We start from the raw sequence: 26,430 nt of genomic DNA, 5'->3' as shown, positions 1-26,430 counted from the left end.
TGTGCCAGCGCATGTGTGCGAGCAAGGGGAGGGCTCTTACAGGCAAAGCCATGTATCTAGTTTCCATAAAGCTCTATCTTACTTGCCTGTCGTCTCAAAAACAGCCCAACGCCTTTGGTTCCTTCCCCTTTTATCACACTCATTACAGGGGTCGCAATCCACCGAGTGCCCACTGCACTCTAGCTGTTTAACATGCAAAACACGGATTAATTCATAGTTTAGTTTATCGTTTTTGTATAATAAGATACTTTATTTGGTGAGTGTAAAATAAAAGGTGGGAGATGATCATGTGGACCATTGTTGTGCTTTTAGAAAAGGAGGTGTTGCTTGGTTAACACTGGATCTACAGTTATGAGTCCACGTCCGACTGCTTCTGGGCCTACTGGGTTTAATATTAGGCTTTCACGATTTTGTCCTTGTTCTCAAAACATGCAGAATGAGCATCACTTTGAACCATTTTCAGGAGGACGAGCAGTTCACCGCCTCACCTCACATTCGTTTTTATTAATGCTATGAGGCGCTTAGCGTGCGGTCGAAAACGCAGAGGGTGTGTGTGTGTGTGTGTGTGTGTGTGTGTGTGTGTGTGTGTGTGTGTGTGTGCAGGTACACTGAGCATATAAATGAATATCTGCCGCCTGGGGACTGTTTTCAGAATAATTTATCACTGTGGTGGTTAATTTTATATAGCACCGAAGAATGACTTTGGTTTTTAACCAAACATTTTTTTTTAAATTCTAAACAGTAAATAATGTATATGAAAAATGGGAGTTGGATGGAGGGGGGGGCCCTTGTGGAAAAAGCGTCTTTAAGTCGAGCAGAGGACCAACTGGTCGGTGTGAGAAATTCCTTTAGCATTAAACGGGGTCGAACTGCCTTTGATCCAGACCAACATAAATTTACCTCAATTTCATGATGATTTACTAAAAAAAATAATAATAAACGGTTCATATACATAAATGCCTTCAGCCGTTTGACTGATATGTGACCATTGTTCTCAGTCGAATCCGTTTTATAGTTACATCATCCAATTAATTTATAGGCTCAGTTACATAAATTTATATATCAATTTGGAAAAAATGCCTTACGTCTGCTGCTTTGAATGAGTCCTACTTAATTTTACATCATAAAAAGTTTTGAAAACCACAATGGGGCAAGGCGCACGTCTTAATTCAAAGAGATTGTATTACATTGCGGCTCGGGCTATAAACAAGCACCCTCAGTCCTGTGAGTTTTATAGGCAATAAAACGTAATTAGAAAGCCAGGAAAAGTCATAGCTTTTGGCCTGGGACTCCTAGCAGGCAATTCACACAGCAAATTTTCTTTTTCTGCGTTTAAGTATGGAGAGGCAATGAATCTCTCGCAGTGCTCCTTTTTGTGTGTGTCTTTTTGTGGACTATATGCTACCAGACCCACGGCCACGCTGGAGAAATTCTCTCAGCACAATCTATGAACATAGAAATGTAATACAGCAACAAAAATTACACATTTATACAGCTTTTAATTTTAGTTTATATGTGTTCAGTGCATTCACAGGCTAATTAATTTAATGGTAAAATAATCCTTTTATATTAACAGCTTATATTGTTTTTTCTCATTTTTGAGAATCTAATTCATTTCATTTTATGGCTGATGCTCTTAATAATTTTCATTTATTGAGGTAAAATCAATAAGCTCTCTAGAGTTGCTTATTGTGGGCATATAGGGGGGAAAAAAACCCAAAACGCATCTGAGTCCAATCAATGTAAAATTTTATTTCAATAAAAATATTGTGCTCAATTATTGTCCAAATCCATATAAAAATAAATGTGCACTGTGTCTTCCACCAGCCTACTTTAACAGTCCATACAGGCAACAAAAAAAGAAAAAAAGCTTTACTTATTTCGCTTTAACTTACCTCATCTATTAAAAATTTCCACCCTGACGCCCTAAACTAGAGCACAACCGTCTGAGTTACAAATACCAAAGTCGAAACATTTCAATAACTCAGGTTTTGCAGGTCGATTGTTGTGAGTGTTTCTGAGAAGAGGTCGAAAGTCTCGCAGGGTAAAGGCAGGGGACTTTGAGCTGATTCTGACAAACTCGGTGAGAAAGAGGGCGAGGATGAGAAAACTTGGAAATCCCGAAATGAGGCGTCCAGGTCCGGGGAATCGTCATTGTTCGGGCCTATTGTGGACACGCAGATGGGCACAATGGCTGACGGGTTTGGAAAATGTTTCAGATTTTTCTCATTGCTGCTCAGAGGGGTAACAGTTGGGCTTTGGCTCTCTCCATTGTGTGCGTTCTGACAGTGTTGTGAAGTCAAGGTATTCTGGTGGAAATACCTCTCCCTCTCAAAGAGCGTCCCGGCGGCGCTGCCCTCTGTAGCCTGCTCCAACTCGTCCTCCGGCCCGTCGTCCAGGCAGGCGTATTTCCCCTCGCTGTCCCTGTTTTCCTTGCTGTGAGTCTGCCTCTTGTGCTTCATCCGCCTGTTCTGAAACCACACTTTCACCTGCTTCTCCGTTAAATCCAGCAAAGCAGCTATTTCCACTCGCCTCGGTCTGCACAGGTATTTGTTAAAATGAAACTCCTTCTCCAGCTCCAGAAGTTGGGTGTTGGTGTACGCAGTCCTCAGCCTCCTTGATGACCCTCCATCGCCAGCACCACTCTCTGGTGAACCTAAAATAAATAAACAATTTAAATAAATTATTAATAGAAAATCCACTGCAAATATAATAATTTAAAACATTCGTAACAGGGGTGTGTTTGGAGGGGAGAAAAAGCGCTATGGGGTGAAACTTGTGGCAAGCAAACACCAGGACTGGGAAGATTTATGGGCCCCAGGCAGAATATGATGGGTCTGCGTGGACAAGACAGGACGGAGGGTGAAGATTAATGAACATGCCAGCTGCTGGCCCGTGTAAGAATAATCTATCACTCTCCATTACTGTCAAACATTAGCACTCTTACACTGCATCACAAGTCAGTGCGTTACTTGACGAGATTAAGAATACTTAAATCAAAATCCTAGACTGGCTCAGAAGGGACGCCCACGCTGCACAAGGCCCCAGGATGGAGCTACTTGCAGAGGGAGAATCCTCAGACAATAAGGAGCCTTTTTTACATGGAGGTTATTAATCATCATGTCTTGCCTTGGGGGGAGAAGTAGAGTGGCGAGGAGTCATCCGTCGTCGCAGCAGGAGCAGCAGCAGGAGCAGAAGAAGATGAAGAAGCAGAAGCAGCCTGGTTCCTCTTGATGCTTTTTTTCTCCTTCATCCACGGGTACTCCGGGGGTAGGGACACAGCCTGTAGCGGGCTGAAGCCCTTCTGAGCCTGCTTGGAGCGGCTGTGGCGTGGGTGGACGCTCGGGTTCAGGCCGGGGATGGTCTGCTCAAAAGGAGGAGGAATCAGTGTCGACTGTGAAAGCGCTGAGCTCTTGATTGATGAACTTTGAAATGCATCACCGACAGGGTTAGTGAAAGATGTCAGGCACTCAGCGAGCGACGGCTGGCTGTTGATAAAACCACTTTCTCGCCCAAATTCGTAATTCATCTCCTCCTACTTGTCTCGGAAAGCTCGCGGGTATTCAGAGGAGGGAAGAATTATAAAGACAAAATATATCTTTCTATATATAAATATATGTTTGCGAGGTTTATTTTGATAAACTACTTAACTGGTTATAGTCATAGGGAGACCTCTGCCATAAACTATTGCTTTCAGGAGGACATGGTCGGAATTAGACCGTGCTGCTTGTCACATGATTGCATCTGCCCAATGACAATTTGGGTTTTTTATCAAAAGAAGCCACTGTCCCCTATGATTGATCGAGAAAGTCTGAGAGGTAACGCCTCATTCCGGGGGTAGGGGTTGCTTTATTTACACATTTTTTCCCTCCTCTTCTCAGTTTGTCCACCACTGCCTAAACCCCCCTCCCATTCCCACCTTACAGCCCCCCGAAAATGCACCACAAAGCCGTGCACGTCTGCCACGGGAGCGCGCGCCCGTGCGAGCCTGCAGTTCACGAGTGTTTATGGGCATTTATTTCCAGCATGGCGCGCCGCAAATCATTGCAGCAGTCACATTTGTGCCTCATAATACGAAGACGCCCACAGTCGTTATCTCTGGCCGAGACGTTAATCTTGAGAGTTTCTTGAGGATTGGCTAGAAAAGGAAAGGAAAGGAAAGGAAAGGAAAGGAAAGGAAAGGCAGCACCAGACACAGCAACATGTCCTCCCCTCCCCCATCGCCCAGACTACAGAGAGAGAGAAAAGAGACAAATTAATTTTCATATTTTAGTCTGATTTTGCATCGATTACATTTTAATCCCCGAATTATTTAACATTTGATTGGTAGCGTTAGATTTAAAGTCTAAATAAAAATGTGATGTATAAATTATTTGAAGTGTGTTTGTGTGTCTGTGTCAAGGTAAGAAAGCAGCTTGGTAATTTAACGTGCATTTGTCACCGTTTTACAGTTTATTGCTCCCTTCCCCTTGTTCAATTTCGTTCATTTTATATCACCTATTGGGATAATGTTGACCTTAGCCGGCATCCATACATTTCAGCATTATTGGTTATAACATAGGGGAGAGCAGAAATGATTTGCCACTGCACTGTGAAGCTTAGGAAAGGTGGGGATCTGATGGCTGTTTATTGCTCAGGCTCTAAACAAAGAGCCCTGGTAGCCCGTGCGTGATCAATCTTTCTCGCCAAAAGGTCTGACAGCTCCCTGCCCTAAGAACACATTTAAACCATCTAACACTCCCTTGGATCATATGTGGCCAGGAAGAGGACGACCTCTCTGTGAGCTGCAGGATGAGTTTTCAATTTAGAAAGGTCGGGATTTCTTTAAAAGCAGGGATGAGACGCATGGGCTTTGCGCACAAAGCTTTTTGCTCTGTTATTTGATAATAAACGATAAATCCAGACGAAACTCTGACCCCCTCACTTTTTTGATCTCAGAAAGGACATTTCTGGCATAGAAAGAAAGAAGAGAAGACTTGACTGGGTGGATGGTATAGAAACGAAAACGGAGCAGCTTCTTCTTTTTTCTTTCTTTCTTTCTTTTTCTTTTTTTTTTTTGCATAGGATCAATTGTTTGCTGAGGTGAGTGGGTGTTGGCATTCAGCAGAAATCCCATTCACTGCCATACCTATCTCTCTGGCAGGAACCATGTAGACAAAGTCTTTGTGTGGCCTGCTTTCTGAAATAATTCTGCTTTTACGCATAGAAGTGATTTTATATATCCTCATAGCGTAAAACGGTTTATTATTGTTTGAAAAATGCGTCCTGAATATGAGACATGAGATCTTGTAGAAAGAATAAAATCATAAAATATACTTTAACATGTCTTTGCTAAAAGAAAACTAAATTAAACTTTGGTGACTTAGAAATAAATTTAAGAAGTTACAAAAATTAAACGAATTCGACGTAATGGTGGTTAATTCTCTTTCTAAAAATAGCTGCCTAATAATACCCGTCTGAATAAATCACGTCATTCTGCCATTTATTTATTTATTTATCTTAATTTGCACATCATAATTTTAAAGCACTTAAAGACGCTGTTTACTTATTCTGACACATTTTTTGGAAACGAAAGAACAGAGCCCTGTTCAAAATATAACCCCCAGCAATATTTAATCATATTATAAATACTGAGAGCTGAAAACGTGAATATATTTCACATTTCGTACTGCTACAAAATTTGAATCGATGCTGTTATCCGTGCACAGATCTTTGACGACCTGAAGTCGTTTTTTAAAATTTATTTTATTTTATGTTGCTTGTCCTGAACGGCAGACGAGAAGAGGATGATCCGTGGACGTGAACTGGAGTGGCACGTTTCCCGTCTGTTCTGAAACAACGAGAGACATCTGGAAGGCAAGGGGGCGAAACACTAATGCGTTGTTTTAAAGGGGATATATTTCATTCAGCACATATTCTGTTTTCAGATAGATACCGTGATATTAAATGTATTAAAAAATATAAATTTTTAGTAGCTGGAAAATTACAGCATGTCCATGTGCTTTTGTTTTGGATTTTACTTTATTATTTGTTTGTTTTCAAGCGTGAAAATTATATTTAATAATTATAATAATGGTATAATCATGTGTGTAAAATAAAGGTGATTTGGAATGGTGGAGAGGCCTGAGTGTTTGCTGCATCTTTTTGTCGTTTGCGCTGCATCATATCACAGCATGCTCTCCCTGCGAGAGGACACTTAAAACGAAATTGCGTGGGTGCATTCAAGGCGCACAGTAGCTATAATACTCTGGAAAACACATTTAGGGTTGAGCCTGTGTGTGTGTGTGTGTGTGTGTCCTGGAAACAAAGCAGCGTTCACGACGACAGCATTTTCATATTACGCTTTTATTTATTGAGCCGCCTGGATTCATGGGAAGATTTGACAGATACTCCAGGCGCACTATAGGCCTGCAAATCAAACATTATTTTTCCCTCTAAGTCGACATGTGAAAATAAATAAATAAATGAAATCTCATAAAATTCCATTTTTGGTGATGAAAGCAAGTGAATAAATGGCGTTCATGAATAAAGCTGGTCGTATATATACATATATATACGACCAGCTTTATTCATATATATAGATATAGATATAAGGTTTGAAGCGTTTCCTGTGCTTCCCAGTAAGATGACACCTCTCCCACCTATAACCCACTTTTAGGAGACAGCCAGCCTGTCTGTCAGTCCTCTCCCTGTTTGACTCAAGTGGGCTATCTCTGCTTAATCACACCCCACGTGAAAGGAAAAATGTACATGAGGGAGGTTTTGATGCAAACTGATGTGAGACTGCTGAGAACAAATGGCCGATAAGCATAAGCTTTAAAGAAAGAGTCTTTCCCCTGAAGACTGGATAAATCTGAGTTTTTTTCCATGGTTCGCCTCGTAGGTCAATCCATTATATCTGCAAAATGTTTGGGCTTCTGCTAACCCAGACACATATTACAAAGTTAACCTCACTTTCCACATTCTCTTTGGGATTTGTCCAAAACAACAGGCTACTGGCACTGAGGATAAGTGGATGGAACAGATTCCCATGTGCTCACGACTTTACTCCTCTGAACTTCTATTCCAGATTTGACTTACAGCCTCCTCTGCCACTGCTGGTGTCATGAGGTTTGATGTATAGGGGTCACCAAAGGTCATGGCAAACAACGTCTAAGGAACTTTGTTTTTCTGCAGCAGGACTCCCAGCATGGCTGTTTGCACTGAAGCTATCCAGCCTAACATTCATGAGGATCAGACCGGAACCTTCGGCCATTTGCACACAACAGTGTTTTCTTGTGTCTTAAGGAGAGTTCACAGATGCCATAACAGCACAGTAAAACAGCATATGTACAATGTTTATGTTTTTGAATTTGTCCTCAAAGTATCCCTTCTTCCTCCTCACAAACTGATAAAGACACATACTGATCTACACATGGATGACCGTTTCAGGTGACAGAGGGAGAAATGGAGGAACTGTAGTGAAAGAAGAGGAGCCTACTCTCGGTTTTTCAGGACCTCAAGTCTATCATGAGACATAAGCTAACGGCTATGCTCCCGAGACAAACTTAATCATGTGGCAGTAATCATGATCAGTGGAGCATTTTGGTGTAAATTATCTGTAGGCATGTGAGTGCAGGAATAAAGGGGGAGGTCACAGCAAAAATCAAATGTGAGTTTTCCCCTGCTCAGTAGTACTATTTATCCATCTAGATTATAGATTATAGATGTTTGCTATATTTTTCTCAAACCAGACAAAACACGTCAAAATTGGTGAATAACAAAGTCCGTTTTTAACTATATAACAATTTTTAAAGCATGATATGAGTAAAATAATCATAAATGAAGCTGAAACATGGGTTAGATATTTATATTTATGTACACGATATGAAGTAGAGGTCTGAAATCGGTGGGGAGTGGTGTTTAGTCGCATCATCATGAACGCATCATCCTTTTTGAGCACTGCTCTTCAGATTAGCCGCTGCCTCCACCTGCTGGTGGTCAGAGAGCAGCAGCATTCACCAAAGCATGGAGCTTCAACACCATCACCAGCACAGTGTTTGACCCCGTTTATTTGTTTAAGTGTAAATTAAAATAGTCAGCTTTACCAGAAAGAAAAATCTGTTTGGTCATTCAATGTTATTTTTATAAACGGTCATTTTTATTGGCAGATTACTCAGTTTGTCAGACATGCTGCAATAGTGTGTCTGCTGTAGTGACAAAACAACAAGCGGATGCTTTTTTGACCGAGACGGTCTAATTGTTGGTGGGTGGCTGTAAAGTAATTAGACGTTTTAAAACAGAACCATTTGCACCCCCCACCCTCCACCCCCTGTGTGTGTGTGTGTGTGTGTGTGTGTGTGTGTGTGTGTGTGTGTGTGTGTGTGTGTGTGTGTGTGTGCAAATGGACAAATATTAGATATCTGACTATTTGCCCTATCAGAAATACTGCTTTGCTGTTTTCGCACCTTATAAACAGCTGAGGTTGGCTGTGGTTTATTGGGGGGGGGGGGGGGGGGGGGCATATAGCGAGACGATCAAAGGCCCACAGTATCCTGCAGACAAATAAGAAAAATAAAATCACGTACAATACTAAAGTGGAACAATAATCTCTTTTAACTTTCTCTTAGATACAGGTAGGCCTCTGCTGTCTAACGCTTTTATTTTGTTTTTCCTTTTTCTTTCTTTTTTTTTAAGGATTTAAAGATTAAGGACAATTTACGTAATTGTGACCGTTTTACAGCTTTGTAATAAATATTCAGTTTAATAAGCAGAGAAGGACTATTATCAAATGCTGACCATATTTTAAAGATTTCTCGCTCGTCCTTAAGAGTAGCTTTTTTTATTGCAATACATAGATAATTATTAAAATACAAATTTATACCAGCAGGCCTTGGCAGAAGACTTTTTTGAGTTAAAGAGAGAGAGAGAGAGAGGGAGGGAGAGAGAGAGAGAGAATGGCTAACTTGGCAAACCTTAGCTTGGGAAGTTTCGGTGGTTCATTTGGGTTGTTTGCGCCATAAAGCTCGATGGTTACAGCCCAGAACTTGTAGTAAAAGTCTATTTTTATCGTTTTCTTCCTGTAATAAAACATTTCCCCCACTTCATTTAATTTGTATATAACAGAAGCAAAAGCTTTAACTTCAAAAAAGAAAAAAGAAAAGATAAAAAAGGATTTGAAAACATTTCACGATCGAAACAAAGGAGCATTTAAAAACAAAATCCTCTAGCACCATTTAGGAATTTAAATGTTGATTTATATTTGTGTATTATTGTTGGGAGAAATTAAATACAAAAATGACATCACATTACTACTTTTCTTAAATGCTACACAAACTACACTTTATTTTAGGTTAAATCAAGAACGATGAGGTATTTTCCGTGTGCGCAGTATGTTCACAAATGCATCAAAATCTTACTATTAAAAAAACAATATCAAGTTACCAAAACAATAACTTAAATAATGCAAACAGGTAGCTGAAAGACATTCAGGTAGTCAACAGATCCATGCAAATAACAAATGGCCTAAGGTAGCTATCTGTGTGCGGCAGTACAACACATCTAAGTTCTCATAAAACACTTGTTCCTCTCGATATTATAAGAAGAAAAAAAACACCCAGCATTGTTTCAACAGCACTAACTTTACAACAACATGTGTTACAGGAACATTAAGGACAGACATCAGTTTTCCCTTTCAACCCCTCACCCCTCCCCTCCCAACCAGGCTCTAATCCCAGGTCTGTCCAAGAAAAAACAAAGAAAAAAATGAAAACAGTTAACTGTCTCTTCGCCGGTCTTTGTTTTCTTTCTTCATCTTCATCCTGCGGTTCTGAAACCAGATTTTTACCTGTCTCTCGGTCAAATTCAACAGTCTCGCTATCTCGTATCTACGATCCCGGGGAAGGTACATGTTAAACAGAAACTCCTTTTCCAGTTCGAGGATTTGATGCTTTGTATACGGGCAACGTTTTTTTCTGGTGGGCTTTGCGTGAAGCCAGTTGGATGACGGATTATCTGGAAACCATGAGACAAGAGAGTTAACGCTATCGAGATGAGTGTAAAATTAACAAAACAAAACAAAAATAAAACAAGTCCTGCTTATTCATTTTACGCACAGTATGACTTTTTTTCTTTAGAGATATTCTTTTTGTCTGCAGAGAGGCAATTTTGAGGTTTTTCTCTGGCAACATTTCTGCCAAATTTGCAAAAATGCGCAGAATCTGACGTGAATATTAGGGTCACAGTCACCTTATTTATTATTTTATTTGTTTATTTATTTTGGATATGATGTTAATCAGCTAGGAGACCGCTATGTCTCCGTACCTTTGAAACAATGCACTCTTATGATAGCCTCATACGCGTTTTCAAGATGATACAAGCCAATGGCATTCAAAACAATTCCTCCACATTCGCGAAAAATTAAACCCTTTTGCTTATGCTATCTAAATGTTTACATCGAGTGACAATAATAAAAATCCAAACCCTGCATTGCTTACTTGGATCCACCTCCCTTTTTCCCTCTACTGACGGATTCTCTTCAGTGGCTTTAGACGCAGTTTCGCAGGGAATCTCCACAAGAGACGCACCGTTTTCAGTGTCAGACAAAAGATGCGTGTGCGTCTCCAAAGTCGCGCATTCCGCAGTCCCAATCAGGGGTTCCGGTTTTATCTCATAGTGCATGCCTGTCGATGGTAATCCCGTCAAACACAGGGACGCAGAGACCGGATCCAGCGCCCAAGAGCGCGTAAACATGCCATCGCTGTCCCCACTCGTGTAAGGGTGATGTATATACGTCGGAGCGGCCGTGTTTGGAGTGTGGGCCGAGATGGCACTCCAAGAGCCACCAAAAATAGAAGATTTCGCCTGCAATGGGCAAGACTCCTGTCCGCCATATTCGGTGACCACCGCCTGCTCCACCCCTGCGGCTGACGAGGAATACCTCGGTGCCATATCTTCCTGCTCGGGAAGAATGCGCGAGTCAATGTAATAACTGGTCCCCAAAGTCGACATTGCAAAGACGTAAAGTCAGAAAACGGCACTCTACAGTCCTGCAGCGTTTAGAAAAAAACGTTTCATTGCATGATAAGCTGCTGCTGTCGTGCGCCAGCTAGAAACTCAATGCGTCCAGTAAGTTGAACCTTGCCCAAGACTGGATAGGGCGCCCCAAACACGTGACCGTGGGACAGAACAATAAATAATAAATCAGCCTAGCGCTCGGCTAAATGGCCACCATTTTCCCCCACCATATTTTAATAGCAAATCCCCGCGCTTTTATTGGGAACTATTTCGTTTATAAGCAATAAACGTTATGATTTTTGTCAAGAGAGCGTATGTTAGTGTAATCAAATCTAGCTGTAAATAGGGACGGGGGTAATAATCCTTTAAAGTATCCATTTGTAAAATCATCAAACAAGGTCTTCAGCTGAATATATATATGTATATATACACACACACACACATATATATATATATATATATATATACATATATATATATATGTATTCATAAAAAAGCATCATAGGGTTATTTACCCCCCATCAAAAAAACAGACTGTAATACTTTAATGACCTCTATAAAACTTCTAATATGTACAAAAATGAGGCTCGTGGTAGCGGCAGATAAAATATGTCAAGATTTTACTTTTTTATATATACAAAAGCAGCAAACACGTCATTAAAGAATCAACAGGCTTTGGAAGATTTAAACATTCTGGGACAGTTTCCAAAACGCACATAGTTGCGTCTACGTGTCTGTGGGTCCACTTTGAAGGCAATCTAAAACGGAAAGTGGGATGAGGTTATTTGGGTGCCATATACCAGGCCCCTTTTATCACGGGCAATTGGGTTGTTTTTCTTAAGGTTACAACCTGGCTGTCTAAGCTAAATATCACCAATAAAGCTCAGCCTTTGTGTCCTTTCTCTGGCTCAGGCAGACGCATCCGGCATTTCGAGGCAACTGGCAGACTGCAATGATCATAACCGAGGCCTTGTCTGTCCTTTCCCCCTCTCCAGGACGCATACCACTGCGAATTCTTTCATATTCCTGCTTCCAACACTGCTATTTTACACACATGTACTCACAATCATACAGAGCGGTGACCTTAAAATTATGGACGTGGTTAAAACTTGGTGTTTTTTATTAATTTTTAAATCCCAAAGTGTAGTCATGTGGACTTGGCTTTATAACCAAAAAGAAGGGGAAAAAAAGTGGTCTATCCCCTTTGCGCAAAGCCATAAAACACATTATTGCACTTTTTGGAATAATACCTTTTATGCCTCCGAAGCAGTGTGCGCCGAGCAATTAATATATGCAATTAGTAATTAAGAGCGATTCACTTTTCATGATGCGACGAGTTTTACTGAGGTAATCAAGGCAGTTTTGTGTTGTGGGAGAAATAATATAGCCCAACAACATGAGACTACCTAAACCACTCCACAGCCCGCTCTCCTCTTCTGGGGTTTTTGATTTCTTTTTTTTTTTTTTTTAAGTGTGAAATTTTGCTTAAGTGTAGCCTGTTTTATTACTAGTAACAATTTTAGAAATTTCCAAAGGCGCAGAACTCAGTCTACAGGCAGTTAGCAACCACAAGTTGATATCATGCACCAAAACGGCTTTACAGCCCCCCATTTGGAGCTGCTTTTCGTCAAATTAGTCCGGGTGCGTTATTGCTTAGGCGTCTAGATTATGGATTTTACTATTTAAAAAGTTGAATGCAAGAAACCCTAACGTAATAACAATTTCAGATAGTTCAGAAAATCGCAATCAAAGGAGTCACTGTTACTCCACGCTTTGTGTGGCACATTTAGATGTAATGTCAAGGACAAAAACAACGACGTAACAGGCATCTGCCGAAGGCCTAAACCGTGAAGAACGTCACGCAGTAAAAGTGTAAAAAAAACCCAATTTAAAGTACAAAGAGCACAAATGCATTTGCGCTGTACCGGTGCCAGCTTTAAAATTTAAACAACCCGCAGCTCCTGCTCTGGTTTTGTGAATGAAATAAGAAGGCTGCAGTTGCATGTATGGGTTTTATTCATTTGACCAGCAAAATGTGCAAATATTAATCAAATCTCTGGGCTTCTTTAGCACTCACACAAAGACCTACATGTAACTGGAACACAAGTTTCCCCAAGGGTTAGTCCAGCATGCAAATTCCAATGGTTCACTCAGGTTGAATAAAGAATATGTACAAGCCTGAAGCTCTGAAACACTGTGGTCACATTCAGAGCATTTTCAGCTGATCAGCGTTACAAATGTAACTATTTATAAATACAAACACGACAAAATAAACCAGACATGAAAACAAAAATCATTCAAAAAAGACCAACAATCAATAAGTTAGCAGTAGGATCCTATTTTCATTCTCACAGTTGGGTGTGGGGTCTGCACAGGCGTCCTTGGCATGGATGAAGGAGGGCGCCAAAGACGCACAGTCTCATGAGAAACTGAAGCTGCTGGAGAGCTCTCGGATCCTGTTTTCCCGGCTCATTTTTTTCAGTTTCATCCTCCTGTTTTGGAACCAGATTTTGACTTGCCTGTCAGTGAGGTGCACGCTACGGCTGATCTCCAGACGGCGTTCTCTAGTCAAGTACATGTTGAAGAGAAACTCCTTCTCCAGCTCCAGAGTCTGGTGCTTGGTGTAGGGGCAACGCTTCTTTCGACCACTCTTAGCTGTGAGCCAATTAGCCGTACTTTCCATCTTTCCATCCCCTACAATGAAAATTAGCCAAATGTTAGGCAACAGGTGTGACAAACGTCATATTCATTAGAAATCATGAACGGATAACATTACATAAACAAAACATGCCAGTGCCCACACATGAAAATGTTCACTCAAATAATTTATCAACTATACGTATTTATTGCAAATGTTTGCACTTGCAACTGTTAGTAAAAGTATATATGTCCGCGTACAATGTCAGATATTTGAGATCTAAATGATCGGCACTTGGATTTTACGCACAAATATCCGAGTGACTGCAAAGCTGCAGATCAGCATCTTACCAGAAACTGATAGTAGCAGTGTAGTATATATATATATATATATATATATATATATATATATATATATATATATACATATATATATATATATATATATATATATATATATATAATTAAGGTGTGTCTTAAATAACAGTTAATTATATTATTAACAGTTGAAATAAATACACGAGGCCTGTTTTAATATTCACAGCCAAAGCATCGTATCACTGTTTTTTTGTTTTTGTTTTTTGGGGGGTTGGGGGATTTTTGTTTAGTTTTTTTTCCTTTGAAAGAGACAATAGCTCTGCATCTCTGCTCTAAATAAGCCAAGTTTAATTTTGTTTCCTGTCTGATAAACTTCTAAGTGCCTGACAGTTCCCCAAAAGCACCAATCTTCCTCGCGTATTTTTGCTGTCAGAAATCTTACGTTTTAAAGCAATGATCGCATCTCCTATTTTTTTTAGTCATATTTCTGCAGCTAATGCCAGCTCTTCACCTTTTACGAGCTTTTCTGGACACTCCGTACTGCATGTCTCAGTTGGTTCGGGGGAGGACGAGCCTTCCGAGGAGAGGCGGCTGTCCTCTCCTCTGGCCGCGGCGCAGGGCGCAGGGACAGGCGCCTCCTCGTGGCCCTCTCCATGCTCCGACTCCGCAGAGGCAGCCGACGGCTGGGAGGCTTGGCTGTCCAAACGGGCAGGTCGCTGCAGAGTGAAGTGATTCATGTTTGGCTGGACATCGTGATAGAGCCTGGAGGACGTGTATGTCTGAGACAGGCGGAAGTAGCCGGGGACTGGCACCGTGTTGCCGCTACCCGGGCAGGATGCGCTCGAGTAGGATATGTCATCTACTGTCGCTCCTTTAGGACATTTATCAGACTCATAAAGGCAGTAAGCGCTCTCCTCTTTTATACTCGGCGAGAATGAACACTGAGCCATATGCTGGGCGCTGGGCTGATCCACCCGACAGGATCTCGACGTTTCCAGCCACGTTTCCATTCCTTGAACATACGAAGCAGCAGAGGGGATCACGCTTTGGGTCGTTGGCTCGTTGCGCTTACCGATCCCCGTGAAACAAGAGCCACCGGAGAGTCCATATGAATATTCCGACGCCGGTGGCAAATACACGCTGTTACTTTGGTAATACGAACCGCTGTCGGTTCTCACGTTGATTAAGGAGTCCACAAAAAAGGAATTTCCAGCTTGGTTGTTGGGGCATGACATCGCTGTGGTATAATTTGACGGTGGATGAAGATAGCCCTTTCTGGCTGACATTTCTTGTGCAAAACATTGCTGAATAATTACTGATACTCACGCTTCTCACTGTAGCCTGCAGCCAATTAAAACACCAGGCGACTACAGACTCCTCCCAGTCCCGATCAGGCATCTCCACTGTGTCATATATTTTGTTTTAGGCTAAGTAAAGAGAAACTTTGAGGGGGAAAAGTGGTGTATCAGATGGGTTTAAGTAAAATCTTTAAATCTCCTTAAACTCGTGCACCTATAAGCCTCGAGGTGCCTGCCTTAAGTTTAGCACAACAACTGCTATTTGAAAACTCAGTTGTTGAAAGCTGTCCCTAACCATTATGTACAATGCATAGCTTTATGGCCAGTTTTACAGCACTGTAAAATGAGGGGTTCTAGAGGTGCCTCTGAGAATCTCAGGATGCGTCGAGGATCCAAAATGTGTGTGACTCTTTGGTCCAGGGACTCTTAAGCTTTCTTGTGCTCATCTGATTGTTAATATTATTGGCCAGAACCTTTTAAAAATTTCTCATGGACTGTCCAATAGCAGAGTGGACAGCTGCTCAACTTTGTCGCATTCATGCCAAAACTTCAGGTCACGTTTTGGTGTGAATATTATGGATTAAAATGTCACGACAAGGCAACTTTTATTGCAGATGCTCTGCTGAGCATTTATAAGGGCAGCGAGCAGGAACACTGAAGTAAAGGCGCCACAGTTGAACAATGCCCTGGAGCTGCATTTGCGTAATCGTCGCCTAATAGTGGCAATACTGCAAGGAAGGTAGTTTCTTATTTAACAGATTGGAACTTGTTAATTCTACTGTTATGTTCGCCACCCCTGGGATGCCGTATTTTCTCACGTATTTATTCCTTGCTTCTCCAGAAACACCAAGGTCCATATGCACATACTCCACTTTTTATTAGCCTAATTTTAAGCTTAGTGTCAATATATATATATATATGGAGAGAGAGAGAGATACTGTTAAGTATTACGTATTTAAAATGAAAGAATAAATAAACAAAATGTATAAAGATATTTCATTTCTCAGGAAACAACAAGTACTACTTAAAAAAAAAAGTGCTCCAGTAACCTCACACGGATCATATCCCAGTCGGCTGGCCAAGCAAGCAAATCGAGGATCTTAGTTAATTTTTATTTTCCATTTTTATATCATGACAAAGTCAGTTAAAGCTAGTTAACAAAAAGCGTTGGGTTAAAAGCAAAAAAATAAAAAATACAAATAAAAATAATATATTAAAGCACGCCTTTAAATAAAAATAGAAGCAGAGTTTGTGGCCGACAGATTTAGGTCAGCCTAAAATGTCGCTTATCGTGGGGTTTATCCTAAAATACAACACCGGTTACGTCTATCTCCCTTTAAGCCTGGAGCCATAAAGTCTAGAAATCAGAGCTGCAGTTTATATACAGCCATTTTATATGGCGGCAAACGTGCAGCAGTCTTGCTGGAATGAATGAGAATATCCATTAACCCCTCTGGATTATTTCCCGTCAGGTCTAAGTGTGTGCTGCGCGTCTGCTGATTATTATCATTCCCTCACATTATTATTCACATAAAACATAAACTTAGGTGTAAAAAGGGGGCTTTTTACGTATCTGACTTTATTAAATAAATGTTAGAAATCGAGTGAAATGCACGCACAGCTACGCACGCACAAAGGGACAACAAAAGTAACCAAACGAACCATGGCTTCCACTTTTTAAAAGATTTGTATTTATCCCATAGCGTGTATCAAAGGATGATCAAGTCCTCTCCCACTAAATGAAGTATGATCTACATTTAAAAACAAAACAAAACTGTATGGTGTTGTAAAAATTAGTGACCCACAAACTGTTTGGAATATAAACCTTTGAGATTTTATTTCTTCGTGCGCATTAGATATGCCCATTACTTTGCACAATTTCAACCTGAGAACTGCTGAATTGAATATACACAGAAATAAATTTTCTGCAGAGTTTTCTTGCGGAACTTTTCCAGAAATCTTATTATTATATGATAACATACAATAAAACATCTTCAGGTCAGTTATATGCAGACAGAAATGATTCTGGATGTTGTGGAAAATAGACTTTCTTAAATCACAAGAAGAGAAGGGGGAAAAGAAAAATACATCCCTGTCACTGTGAAATGAATATGACAGTATGTCTGTGCCTACCTTAACAATAAAATCCTGAGGTGGTTACATATTTTAAAGCGGCTGAACGTCGAGTCAAACTTCCTTCATATCTCAATTCACGGCAATGACATTGATCTGAGGAGCGCCACCCAGTGGGCAAACACAACAGGCCCACACTGGAACGCAACACCAACGGAATATTCCTACCTCGGCAAGATGCTGATACAAATGAGGCCGGAAAGGTCCGTGAACACAAGTTTCAGTGCTCCCAGCCGTTGTTTTTCAGGCCCTTAGTCACAGTTAATAACCTTGGTCTCAGACGCTTTATTGCACTGCACTCCAAACGCTCCAGACGAATCCGCGTTTTATGGCCAAGTTACTGGAGCAACTGGGAGGATGTGCAGCAATCAAAGCGGCATTCCTGGGAGCCTCACAGGATGCACGGTATAAGGAAGGCTACAGGGCCCTTATTAGCTTATGACAGGCTATTCAAGTTGTTTTCAGGGCCCTAGTGCTGATTATAAAATCACATTGAACACTTTTTCTTTTTTACCATCTTTTCATGTGCAGTTACCTCCATTTGCCTGTAAGATTCCCAGCTTGTTTATGTACTAACATACTTATGTAAGGTCTTTGGATTAAATCACTCCACATAATAAATAAATGATGATACTGTTGGTGGTGACTGTACTCACAGTCTGGGGTTTCTCCGTGTCTTTATTTACCCCATGTGCTACTGCTGGCTCAGGCTGACACCGGCTGACTTGAGCGTCCAGTAACAGCTACAACACTTCGTGGAGCCACATGAGAAAACAAATACACTTGTTTTTTAATTAGATCTACGCGATTTTTTAAAGTGTCAAGATCGTTTCAGATTGACCTAATAGGAATGTAAGGTCAAAAATAAGCTTTTCCACATCCCCCTCCCAGAAATGAATGAAAGCCTTGTAACGGATATCAAATAATAACTGCAGAGGATCTGATTTCCAGCCACGAGGGAATAAAAAGCTTCAGACCTACATATCATGCATCTGATACGACCCACGTGCTGGCATATAAAACAAAATATTGGATTATGTTTCTTTTGGAGGCTTTGCTCTTTTATCAGAGGTTTGCCCTTTGGATGAATTTGGAAAGTAATCCAACTTTTACGAGCAAGGGCTCAACAAAGCGCATGTAGTAGGGTCAAGCGCAGATGTTAAATATCAGTGAATCTCAGACTTAAGTGCATGAGACGAACAAATTTGTATCAGATTATGACTTTACTCATTCCACAACTATGCAATGCAGTGGCAAGCGTTTTTGGACCAGCTGATCACTATCAGTGGTGTCAAAAATCAGGAGGGGGGTCTGTTAGTAACTCCAAAACCTAGAAAAAAAACCGTTTTTAAATCCCCAGACTTCTTGTATTTGCACAGGAACACTGAAAAGATGGCGGGGGGGAGTCAAAAGTTTCGGCCCGCAAAAGATGTGTGTTCGCGCTAAAATTGGGCCAAATCAAGATCCAATAAAGGGGACAGAAAGATACACGTGCGTGCGCAAGTAAACTTTAATCATATAGTGGAAAAAAAAATAGGATTTTTTTTTAAAATGCATCTTGATGTATATTATTAAATAAAATGAAGGGAAATCAGACAGATGCGTATAAGCACCCCCATGCAACCATTAGACTTTAACATCTGTCGAGCTTAATAATAATAATAATAATAATAATAATAATAATAATAATAATAATAATAATAATAATAATAATAGAGCAAATTGTGTTAAAGGTGTATAAATAATTATTTATGGAGAGTGGCACTTTAAAATCTCGTCCTCCTGTCCAGGTAATGATATAGATGTGTGTGTAAAAGAGAGAGGTGCGTGTCCGCTGTCTTTGTTCAGTTTTTTTATAGCAGGGGGTTCGTGGTGTAGTACTGTAAACGGTCTCTGTTCAGTTTCTTCTCCTTCATCCTTCTGTTTTGGAACCAAATCTTGACCTGGCGATCTGTCAGGTTGAGCATCCGCGAAAGCTGCAGACGCTTCTCTTTGTTGATGTAAACACTGAAGAAGAACTCTCTCTCCAGTTCCCTGATCTGATATTTGGAGTATGGACATCTCTTCTTGCGCGTCCTCTGGCCACCTGGAAGACAACAAAAGGCAAAAGATCGTCTCTTAAGATTAACATGGACCCCTTTGCACCCGCGTGAGATCGCCAGTGTATTTCTCGCTGATAAGCAGCCCCAGCTTTGGAGTTCAAGTATCTTCCCCCTACACTCAGGCCTACAGGATCAAGACTTGTAAACAAAGGCTGGGATTGATAGTAAAACACGTTGGACACTAAAGATTGCCTGTCGGAAGTTTGCGTATTGAAATCTGTAAAGTGAGGAGGGGGGGGGGAATCATCTTGGCTGTTTTGGGGATTGAAGGCGTAGGCCTAAACGACACATGGGAGTATCATGTATCTGATATTCTTTTACTGTTCCCTATTGATCTCGCTGTGGGTAGAGAGCTGTTATTTTAGCTTTAGCACTGTAAATGCTGTCATGGAAAGCAGCTGGTGCATTAAAGCCTTGCAAATCCAGTGAATTTGTAAATATTTATCCAAAGAAGCAGGGTTAAGCCTAAACTCTTGTCCAGAGTCAGATTTAAACGCCCAACGCACTCCACTTTACACTGCGCGGAATAAACAAGAATGCTAAATCTTAAAATGATCCAAAAATGGCTTATAATCAATGCAGAGGCTCTGTGGTGTGTTTAAAATATCTAGGTCGCTGTTAGGCTGTTATGTCAGTAGTATTTTTTTTAAAAAAAAATAAAATAAAAATTAACATTTGGCATATAAATGTTTTACAAGGTAATTGTAAAAGTCCATACAAGCGCACAAATGAAGGGGAAAAAACAGAGGCCATGTTGGAAATCTTGAAGACGAGCTTAACGCCAAAGTCTTCACGGCCAATTTCAATCCCAAGCACGTGATCTTGTCGTTTATAACATAGTTTTGTTGTAGGGTAAATCTGCAGGCCCTCCATAAACCTTACGTGCTTATAAAACTGCATATAAAAAGCTTTAAGAGCAAGGCGTAAGATTTTTCTCTGTGCATTAAGCAGGTTCACTCACTGCTGCTTTTGCTCTGCTTCTCCTCGCTGTGGCCGGAGGACGACTTGGGGCTGCAGCTCTCCGCCGTGTCGGAGCCCGGGTGCGCAGGAGCTGGGCTTGCTTTGGCGTGTCTCTCCGTGTCTGTCGCGTGTGCCGTCGGCGTTGCGCCGTTCTCTGCGCTCCCGTAGGCAGTGTCGAAAAACTGATCGAACGCCTGTGGCAGGACCCCGTTCCTGCCAACGCTGCCATAGAAGCTGGGCGCCGGGTTGGAGGAGCTGCAGTGGCTGGCGCTGGGGCTGCCTTTCACCAGGATCTCTCCCCCCCGAGAGGTCGGGCTCGTCCAGCTTTCCCTGTGCACGATGTCCTCAGCGAAGCAGTGCGATAGGCTCCCCCTGCTGTGGTGCCATTTACTTGAAGCATCAATGCCATAGTCTCTGAAAGCCACATCTCTCACGGATGGGACCTGTGGCAGAGCTGAGGACTGGTAGGAGTATGTCATGGGGCAAGAGGACTGGCTCTGGGTTAAATAATGAGGGAGACCCGAGAACTCTGCTCCGGAGACGTAGTAAGTGCAACTCGGTAAATACATATTGGAGCCAGAGATCCGTTCATCAAAATCCATATTCTGTGGCTGAAAACGTCCTATAATAATCCTTGCATAGTTCCTCCGCGACGCTGCGCTCCAGTCACTTTGAGGCAGACTGGTGGAGCAGAAATCCTTAGACGTACAAGCTGACGTGGGGATCCATCTCTATCCATTCCTGAGGGCCAAAGCCATGTGACCACTGGCACAAAATGACAGATAGCCTACGTCTCAACGTGTAGGTTATATGAGTGAAAGAGTTTATGAAGTCGATCTTTGGCCGTGTGGAAAAGGAAAAATACTGAAACGGAATTTTGCTCAGAACTATTTTGGATATGCTGGAAGAGCTGAGCCTCTTATACACTGATTTTCATTCTTCCAGTGGTGTTATCTGGCTGAAGGCCTATTAGTGCCATGCTACAGGGTGGAAAACCCCTGAATTATATCAATTTTTACGCAGGCCAAGCATACCTGCAATTATATTATTTTATTTTTTATTTTATTTTTTTGGTTTCTTTCTTTCTTTCTTTCTTTCTTTCTTTCTTTCTTTCTTTCTTTCTTTCTTTCTTTCTTTCTTTAACCCCGACCTCAGCACAGACGCCTGAGCGCTTTTGAAGATGAAGATCAGGTTTTCGGCCGTGTCAGCAGCAAAGATACACACCCGGTTACGCACGTAAGGGTTAAACTTTGAGACACAGATGACAACATTTAGATAGAACAGATGATCTGTTGAGTTTGATAGTTTGACAGATTCCAGTTTTGAAAATAAAAAAAAAATGGTGCTCAGTCACGCATGCGTAAATTTATTAAGAAATTAGAAGCCTGTAAAATGGGATTATTTCTTGTCTGTGGATTTAATATAGCTCCTCTGGTTATATGGCGACCAATCAAGTCCACAAGTGTGGGGCGATGCGAGACATTGTGTACTTTTGTTTTTCAGGCATCCGCACAGATTCACACCCAGGAGCAAACAGATAACAGACTGTGAGGCTTTTTTTCATTATATTTTTATATTTGCAAAGTTTTTTGTTCAGACCAGCATTTCCATGATCGTTAAAACATACTTTTCTATTTAATACCACATTTCCCCAAAAAATATATTGAACCGCAGTTTGTTTTTTTGTTTTTGATTTTGTTTTTGCGTAAAAGTTGAAAAATCTCCTTTTTTCACGCCTCAAGTGCTTTCACCTGTTTGGGGAGGTTATAGTATAGCTTATTAGGATAATAAGGTGATATATATATATATATATATATATATATATATATATATATATATATATATATATATATATATATGTATGTATGTATGTATGTATGTATGTATGTGTGTATATATATATATATATATATATAGCCAGCGTGTTTGATGTTTAATGTAGACATTTACGTGTTCATGTACTATGGATAATAGAGGTATTTGTCGAAGGGGTTCCAGTCTTTGGATCGCTTGTTCTCTCATTGCAACGCCCAATATAAACCTTTGGACACGGGCGATTTCCCACACTCCAACCCATTTTCATTTGTCATCACTGCTGACTAAGTGGGCACATGTGTCACATATCACTAAACCCGTTGTGCAGCCAATTTTAGAATTTCGTCCAAATATATCAAAGCCTGTGAATTTGTCATCTGCACGGAAGCATTAAGAGACTCTAATATTTCACCCACGTGGCTGTCTCGTTGATTTGAACGGACTGCGTGTGCTTATTGCTAGGGCACTAATATTAATTTCGTTGTTAAAATCGTTGCGAACATTTTCACCCAGTTTAAATTATTTTGCTAATTATTCGTCCCGTCGTATTTATAGCAGCATCTGTATTAAACCGAGCCTGCAGGTGTGAATCGGTCTGTCACATCCTTAAATTATGTTATATTTAAATAGATATTCAATGCAGGAAAAAACAGGACATGCAATGTTAAAACCGTACATTAAAATATAAATTGACAGACTAATTGATATGAGAAGGCTTCGCTGGAGGCTGTAATCGTTTACAAGCATGCTTGTCTGCGAGAGTAGATTTCTAGGTGTTTCCCATATAAAGAAAATAAATATAGGAAGATGGACACTTTATTTTTTCTATAATGACAATTTCATTACAGAAATGACAGAAAATGTTCATCTAGACAACTAAAATGATGTATTATGTCAGCATAACGAGTGGGTTGTAAATTTTAATTAAAATATTTTATGATTGATTGATTTTACGTTGCTCAGATAATCATAAGAAAGCGAAAGTTGGCTCAGATGCAAAGTGTAAAAGGATTTTTTTTTAAGGAATGCAGATATTCAATGTAACAAAAACTGAAAATGTATTAAAAACACATTTACATTTACACTTGCAGCTAGTGCGATGATGAGTGCTTTTAAAAAGAAAACGTTTCCTCGATTGCCGAGAACTTTCGGTCGACATATGTTTTGTTTAACTCCTGGACTTTTCCTGTTCCCTAATTAGATTTCAAAAGAGGGAATTATCTAAAGTGTAAGTAAAGTAACATTTTACCTGCATATTATGGACGATTCATGACGCATTTGTGATTATATTACAGGTATTTTAACAGTAGATGGAGGATAATAGCATTGTGTGTGTATCTCAAGCAACGTGTCAGAAATTAAAATATTATGTACCGAGCATTGCAAGTTTAAAAACAAATCCAAAAAAGTGTTTCGATTTATTTTTGATTTATTTTTTTCGGAGTGGGTCTCTTTTGTTTACACGTGAAACACAGCACTCACCTTCAAAGACAAATGTTCAAGTGGAAACAAACAACGAAATGGTTTTATTTTCCAGCACTTCTTAATATGTACGAGGATTTATGAATAAAGCATACAGACTGCTCACTTTGCAACAGCTCTGCGTCTATGAGCCTGGAACATGAACGATGACTCGGGAGGAAAAAATAGGAATGATTTGGAGGACAGAAAGATTTTCAAGATAGCCAAATATTACTAGAAACGTGTCTCTCTGTCTTCTTTAAGTAGTTAAAACTACATCGGTAACCCCTAAGGAGTTGTCATGCGCTCGTTTTAAAGTAATTCATAATGTCGCTTTGACCATCAAAGAGATCGTACGACGATGTTTATTTCAGTTTAATGAAAATCTGAATGTTTGTTATAATGAAGTTTAAAAATGGACAGAAAACTGGACTCTGGGTGCATCTGTAGGAGCAAATAAAATAAAATATATGTTGTTTGGGTTTTTTTTTTGTTTTTTTGTTTTTTAAAAAAGTCTAATTAAATGCCTTAATAAAACTTTCTGGATTCGAAAATTCAGCCTCGTGTTCATCTTTGAAAGTTTAGCAAATGAAGACAGCAGTTGGGCTAAAATCAATCCCACGTGGATGATTAGATAAGTGTGGATTTCAGCCCCTATTATCCTGACAGACAAATGCATGCGAGCAGTGGATTTGATCCAGTGTTGAGTGTGTTTAGGCATGACTCCGTATCTCTGATCAAGAAAAGCAAAAATATCCAAAGCTGGAGAAAGGCAGCTCCTTTCGAACATTCCAGTTTGCTCGTGGGTGCCAGGAGTCTGCCTTCAGCTGCAACAAATAAAGATCTTTGCTCTTGTCTGAAGTTCATTGCACAACCTTCAACGCCAACATCCAGCTATGCAAATACACAAGAACATAGAAGAGTGCTAACGTCCAGCATTGAACCCAGAGTCATTTTGTGCAGCATGATGAGTTAAGCCTCACTTTTCGTCTTTTCCCCCCGTCTTCTTATTTTTAGCCATTTAGGCTGTAGGCCACACGTTCGTTAGGCTATCTTGTAAATGTTCTTGGCTCCAGTTTCCTCCTTGTCAAACGCTATAATTTACACTTAAAGATAAAGTTTAAAGATTCAAATCAAACTAAACAGCAGGCCTGTTTTCACTCTTTTACTGATTAATCCAGCAGCAACCTTCAGGTCTGCACGATACAGGACGTTTTGGAGTGAGATGCATTTACCTGTGTGGCTGTTAGGGGGAGCAATGGCACAACCCAACAAGAAGAAGCCCCGCACTTTACACATGGGGAAGATTTTGAATCCATCTCATGGTGGGAGAATATTTAAAACAACCTCATTTATTGCCAAGAAGCCAGCCAGCAAAATGCGTACAATGCAATTTCTAGATTTCGAAATAATGAGCGGTGTTAGAAAGTATCCTGACGAAACTCCGAAATAGACGATAAAGTCAGTGTTGTTTGTTACCCTGGACGGCACAATGTGACTGAGAAGAGAGGGTCACACTCACCAGAGGGTGCTGCCTGGTTAGCGTTAAAAATGCTCCTTTTTATGGCACAGGTCCATCCTTCAAATATAACCGGACAGAAAAAAAGAGCAACCGGCCTCACAGGCCTTCAGCACGGTTAAGTTAATAGCATGACTTATATTACTTCAGTCACGCAGTCTTATTTTACACAACACATTTTTTTTATTCCTCCAGTTATTAGATAAGCTTTTTAACCTGCAGTTTGCTGCTGCGGAATTTTAATTGGTCTCGTTTGGAAATGAGATATTTTGAGGTAATTGTGATATTGGATTACTGAGGCGCAATACTTTGAGCGAGAGGTGAAGAGAGGTTAACGAACTGATTGGTTGCGCGCTCTTACTTTATGAATTCGACATAGAAACATTTCTGGGTTGCAGTCAGCGTGTGTGTAATGAGGTATGCTGCCGATTATTAAATCTGATGATGATTAATAAATCAGCAGCCTATTAAAACAGTTTCAGGCCACATTTTTTTTCAAAGACGGGATTTCTCATTATTGTTTAATGACGACTCAACAAATGTATTTTTTGCTTCAAAAAACAAACAAAAAAAATCTTATTAAAATATAATTTGAAGTAAAAAGGGTTGATTGGATTGTTTCTTTTATAACATAGATAAAAAGAAAATAAATTTTAAATAATATAGAAAATATGCCCAGGAATATTATTTGGCGAAATGAAGAATTGAATGAAAAATGTATTTAAACTCAAAGCTTTTATGATATATGGATGTTGGATGTTTTAATAACAATGGGAATACGAAGTGTGTGTGTGTGTGTGTGTGTGTGTGTGTGTGTGTGTGTGTGTGTGTGTGTGTGTGTGTGTGTGTGTGTGTGTGTGTGTGCGTGCGTGATTATAATTATTAACATCCTTATTTCACTTTGGCACGACTTCATATTTGTCAGATATGTCTTTAAAAACATACTTCCATAGTACTGCGATATTTGAACGATATGCTAAAGCTATTGATTAAATGCTATTGCTAATGAGATAAACAATAGTGTTGAACTCTTACCTTAGCTGATCAATCAGGCACACGACACATTTTAATAATAGACTTGTTTGTCAAGTTTAAAACAACGAGGATTTTCTCTTTTTCTCATTCTTACTCTCTCTTTCTCTCTCTCTCTCTCTCTCTCTCTCTCACACACACACACACACACACACACTTA

General features: G+C 40.3%; 4 protein-coding genes across 5 annotated transcripts; all 4 read right to left on the bottom strand.

Annotated features, from left to right (window-relative positions):
* Window positions 1-1,743: 1,743 nt before the first annotated feature.
* On the bottom strand, window positions 1,744-3,660 carry hoxa2b (homeobox A2b). The gene is made up of 2 exons (XM_084944803.1): window positions 3,130-3,660; window positions 1,744-2,656 (listed from the first exon to the last, which is right to left on the bottom strand). The coding sequence occupies exons 1-2, from the start codon at window positions 3,527-3,529 to the stop codon at window positions 1,977-1,979; spliced, it is 1,080 nt and encodes a 359-aa protein (XP_084800929.1). The 5' UTR covers window positions 3,530-3,660; the 3' UTR covers window positions 1,744-1,976.
* A 6,094-nt stretch (window positions 3,661-9,754) lies between these two features.
* hoxa9b (homeobox A9b) lies at window positions 9,755-10,989 on the bottom strand. Its single transcript, XM_084943440.1, has 2 exons — window positions 10,476-10,989; window positions 9,755-9,993 (listed from the first exon to the last, which is right to left on the bottom strand). Exons 1-2 carry the CDS (start codon window positions 10,987-10,989, stop codon window positions 9,755-9,757), a joined length of 753 nt encoding a protein of 250 aa, XP_084799566.1.
* Window positions 10,990-13,414: 2,425 nt separating this feature from the next.
* On the bottom strand, window positions 13,415-15,236 carry hoxa10b (homeobox A10b). Its single transcript, XM_084943439.1, has 2 exons — window positions 14,462-15,236; window positions 13,415-13,689 (listed from the first exon to the last, which is right to left on the bottom strand). The coding sequence occupies exons 1-2, from the start codon at window positions 15,234-15,236 to the stop codon at window positions 13,415-13,417; spliced, it is 1,050 nt and encodes a 349-aa protein (XP_084799565.1).
* A 3,998-nt stretch (window positions 15,237-19,234) lies between these two features.
* On the bottom strand, window positions 19,235-21,182 carry hoxa11b (homeobox A11b). 2 transcript variants are annotated; one of them, XM_084943863.1, is made up of 2 exons: window positions 20,445-21,182; window positions 19,235-19,467 (listed from the first exon to the last, which is right to left on the bottom strand). In XM_084943863.1, the coding sequence occupies exons 1-2, from the start codon at window positions 21,043-21,045 to the stop codon at window positions 19,235-19,237; spliced, it is 834 nt and encodes a 277-aa protein (XP_084799989.1). In that variant the 5' UTR covers window positions 21,046-21,182. The 2 variants fall into 2 exon arrangements, with proteins under 2 accessions (XP_084799989.1, XP_084799990.1); XM_084943864.1 differs by having other exon boundaries at window positions 20,448-21,045.
* Between the last annotated feature and the right edge of the window lie 5,248 nt (window positions 21,183-26,430).

This window comes from Perissodus microlepis, chromosome 11 (assembly GCF_051167445.1).
Source record: "Perissodus microlepis isolate ML-2025 ecotype Zambia chromosome 11, ASM5116744v1, whole genome shotgun sequence".
NCBI classification, from domain to species: domain Eukaryota; kingdom Metazoa; phylum Chordata; class Actinopteri; order Cichliformes; family Cichlidae; genus Perissodus; species Perissodus microlepis.
This window is presented reverse-complemented; position numbering and strand designations above follow the sequence as displayed.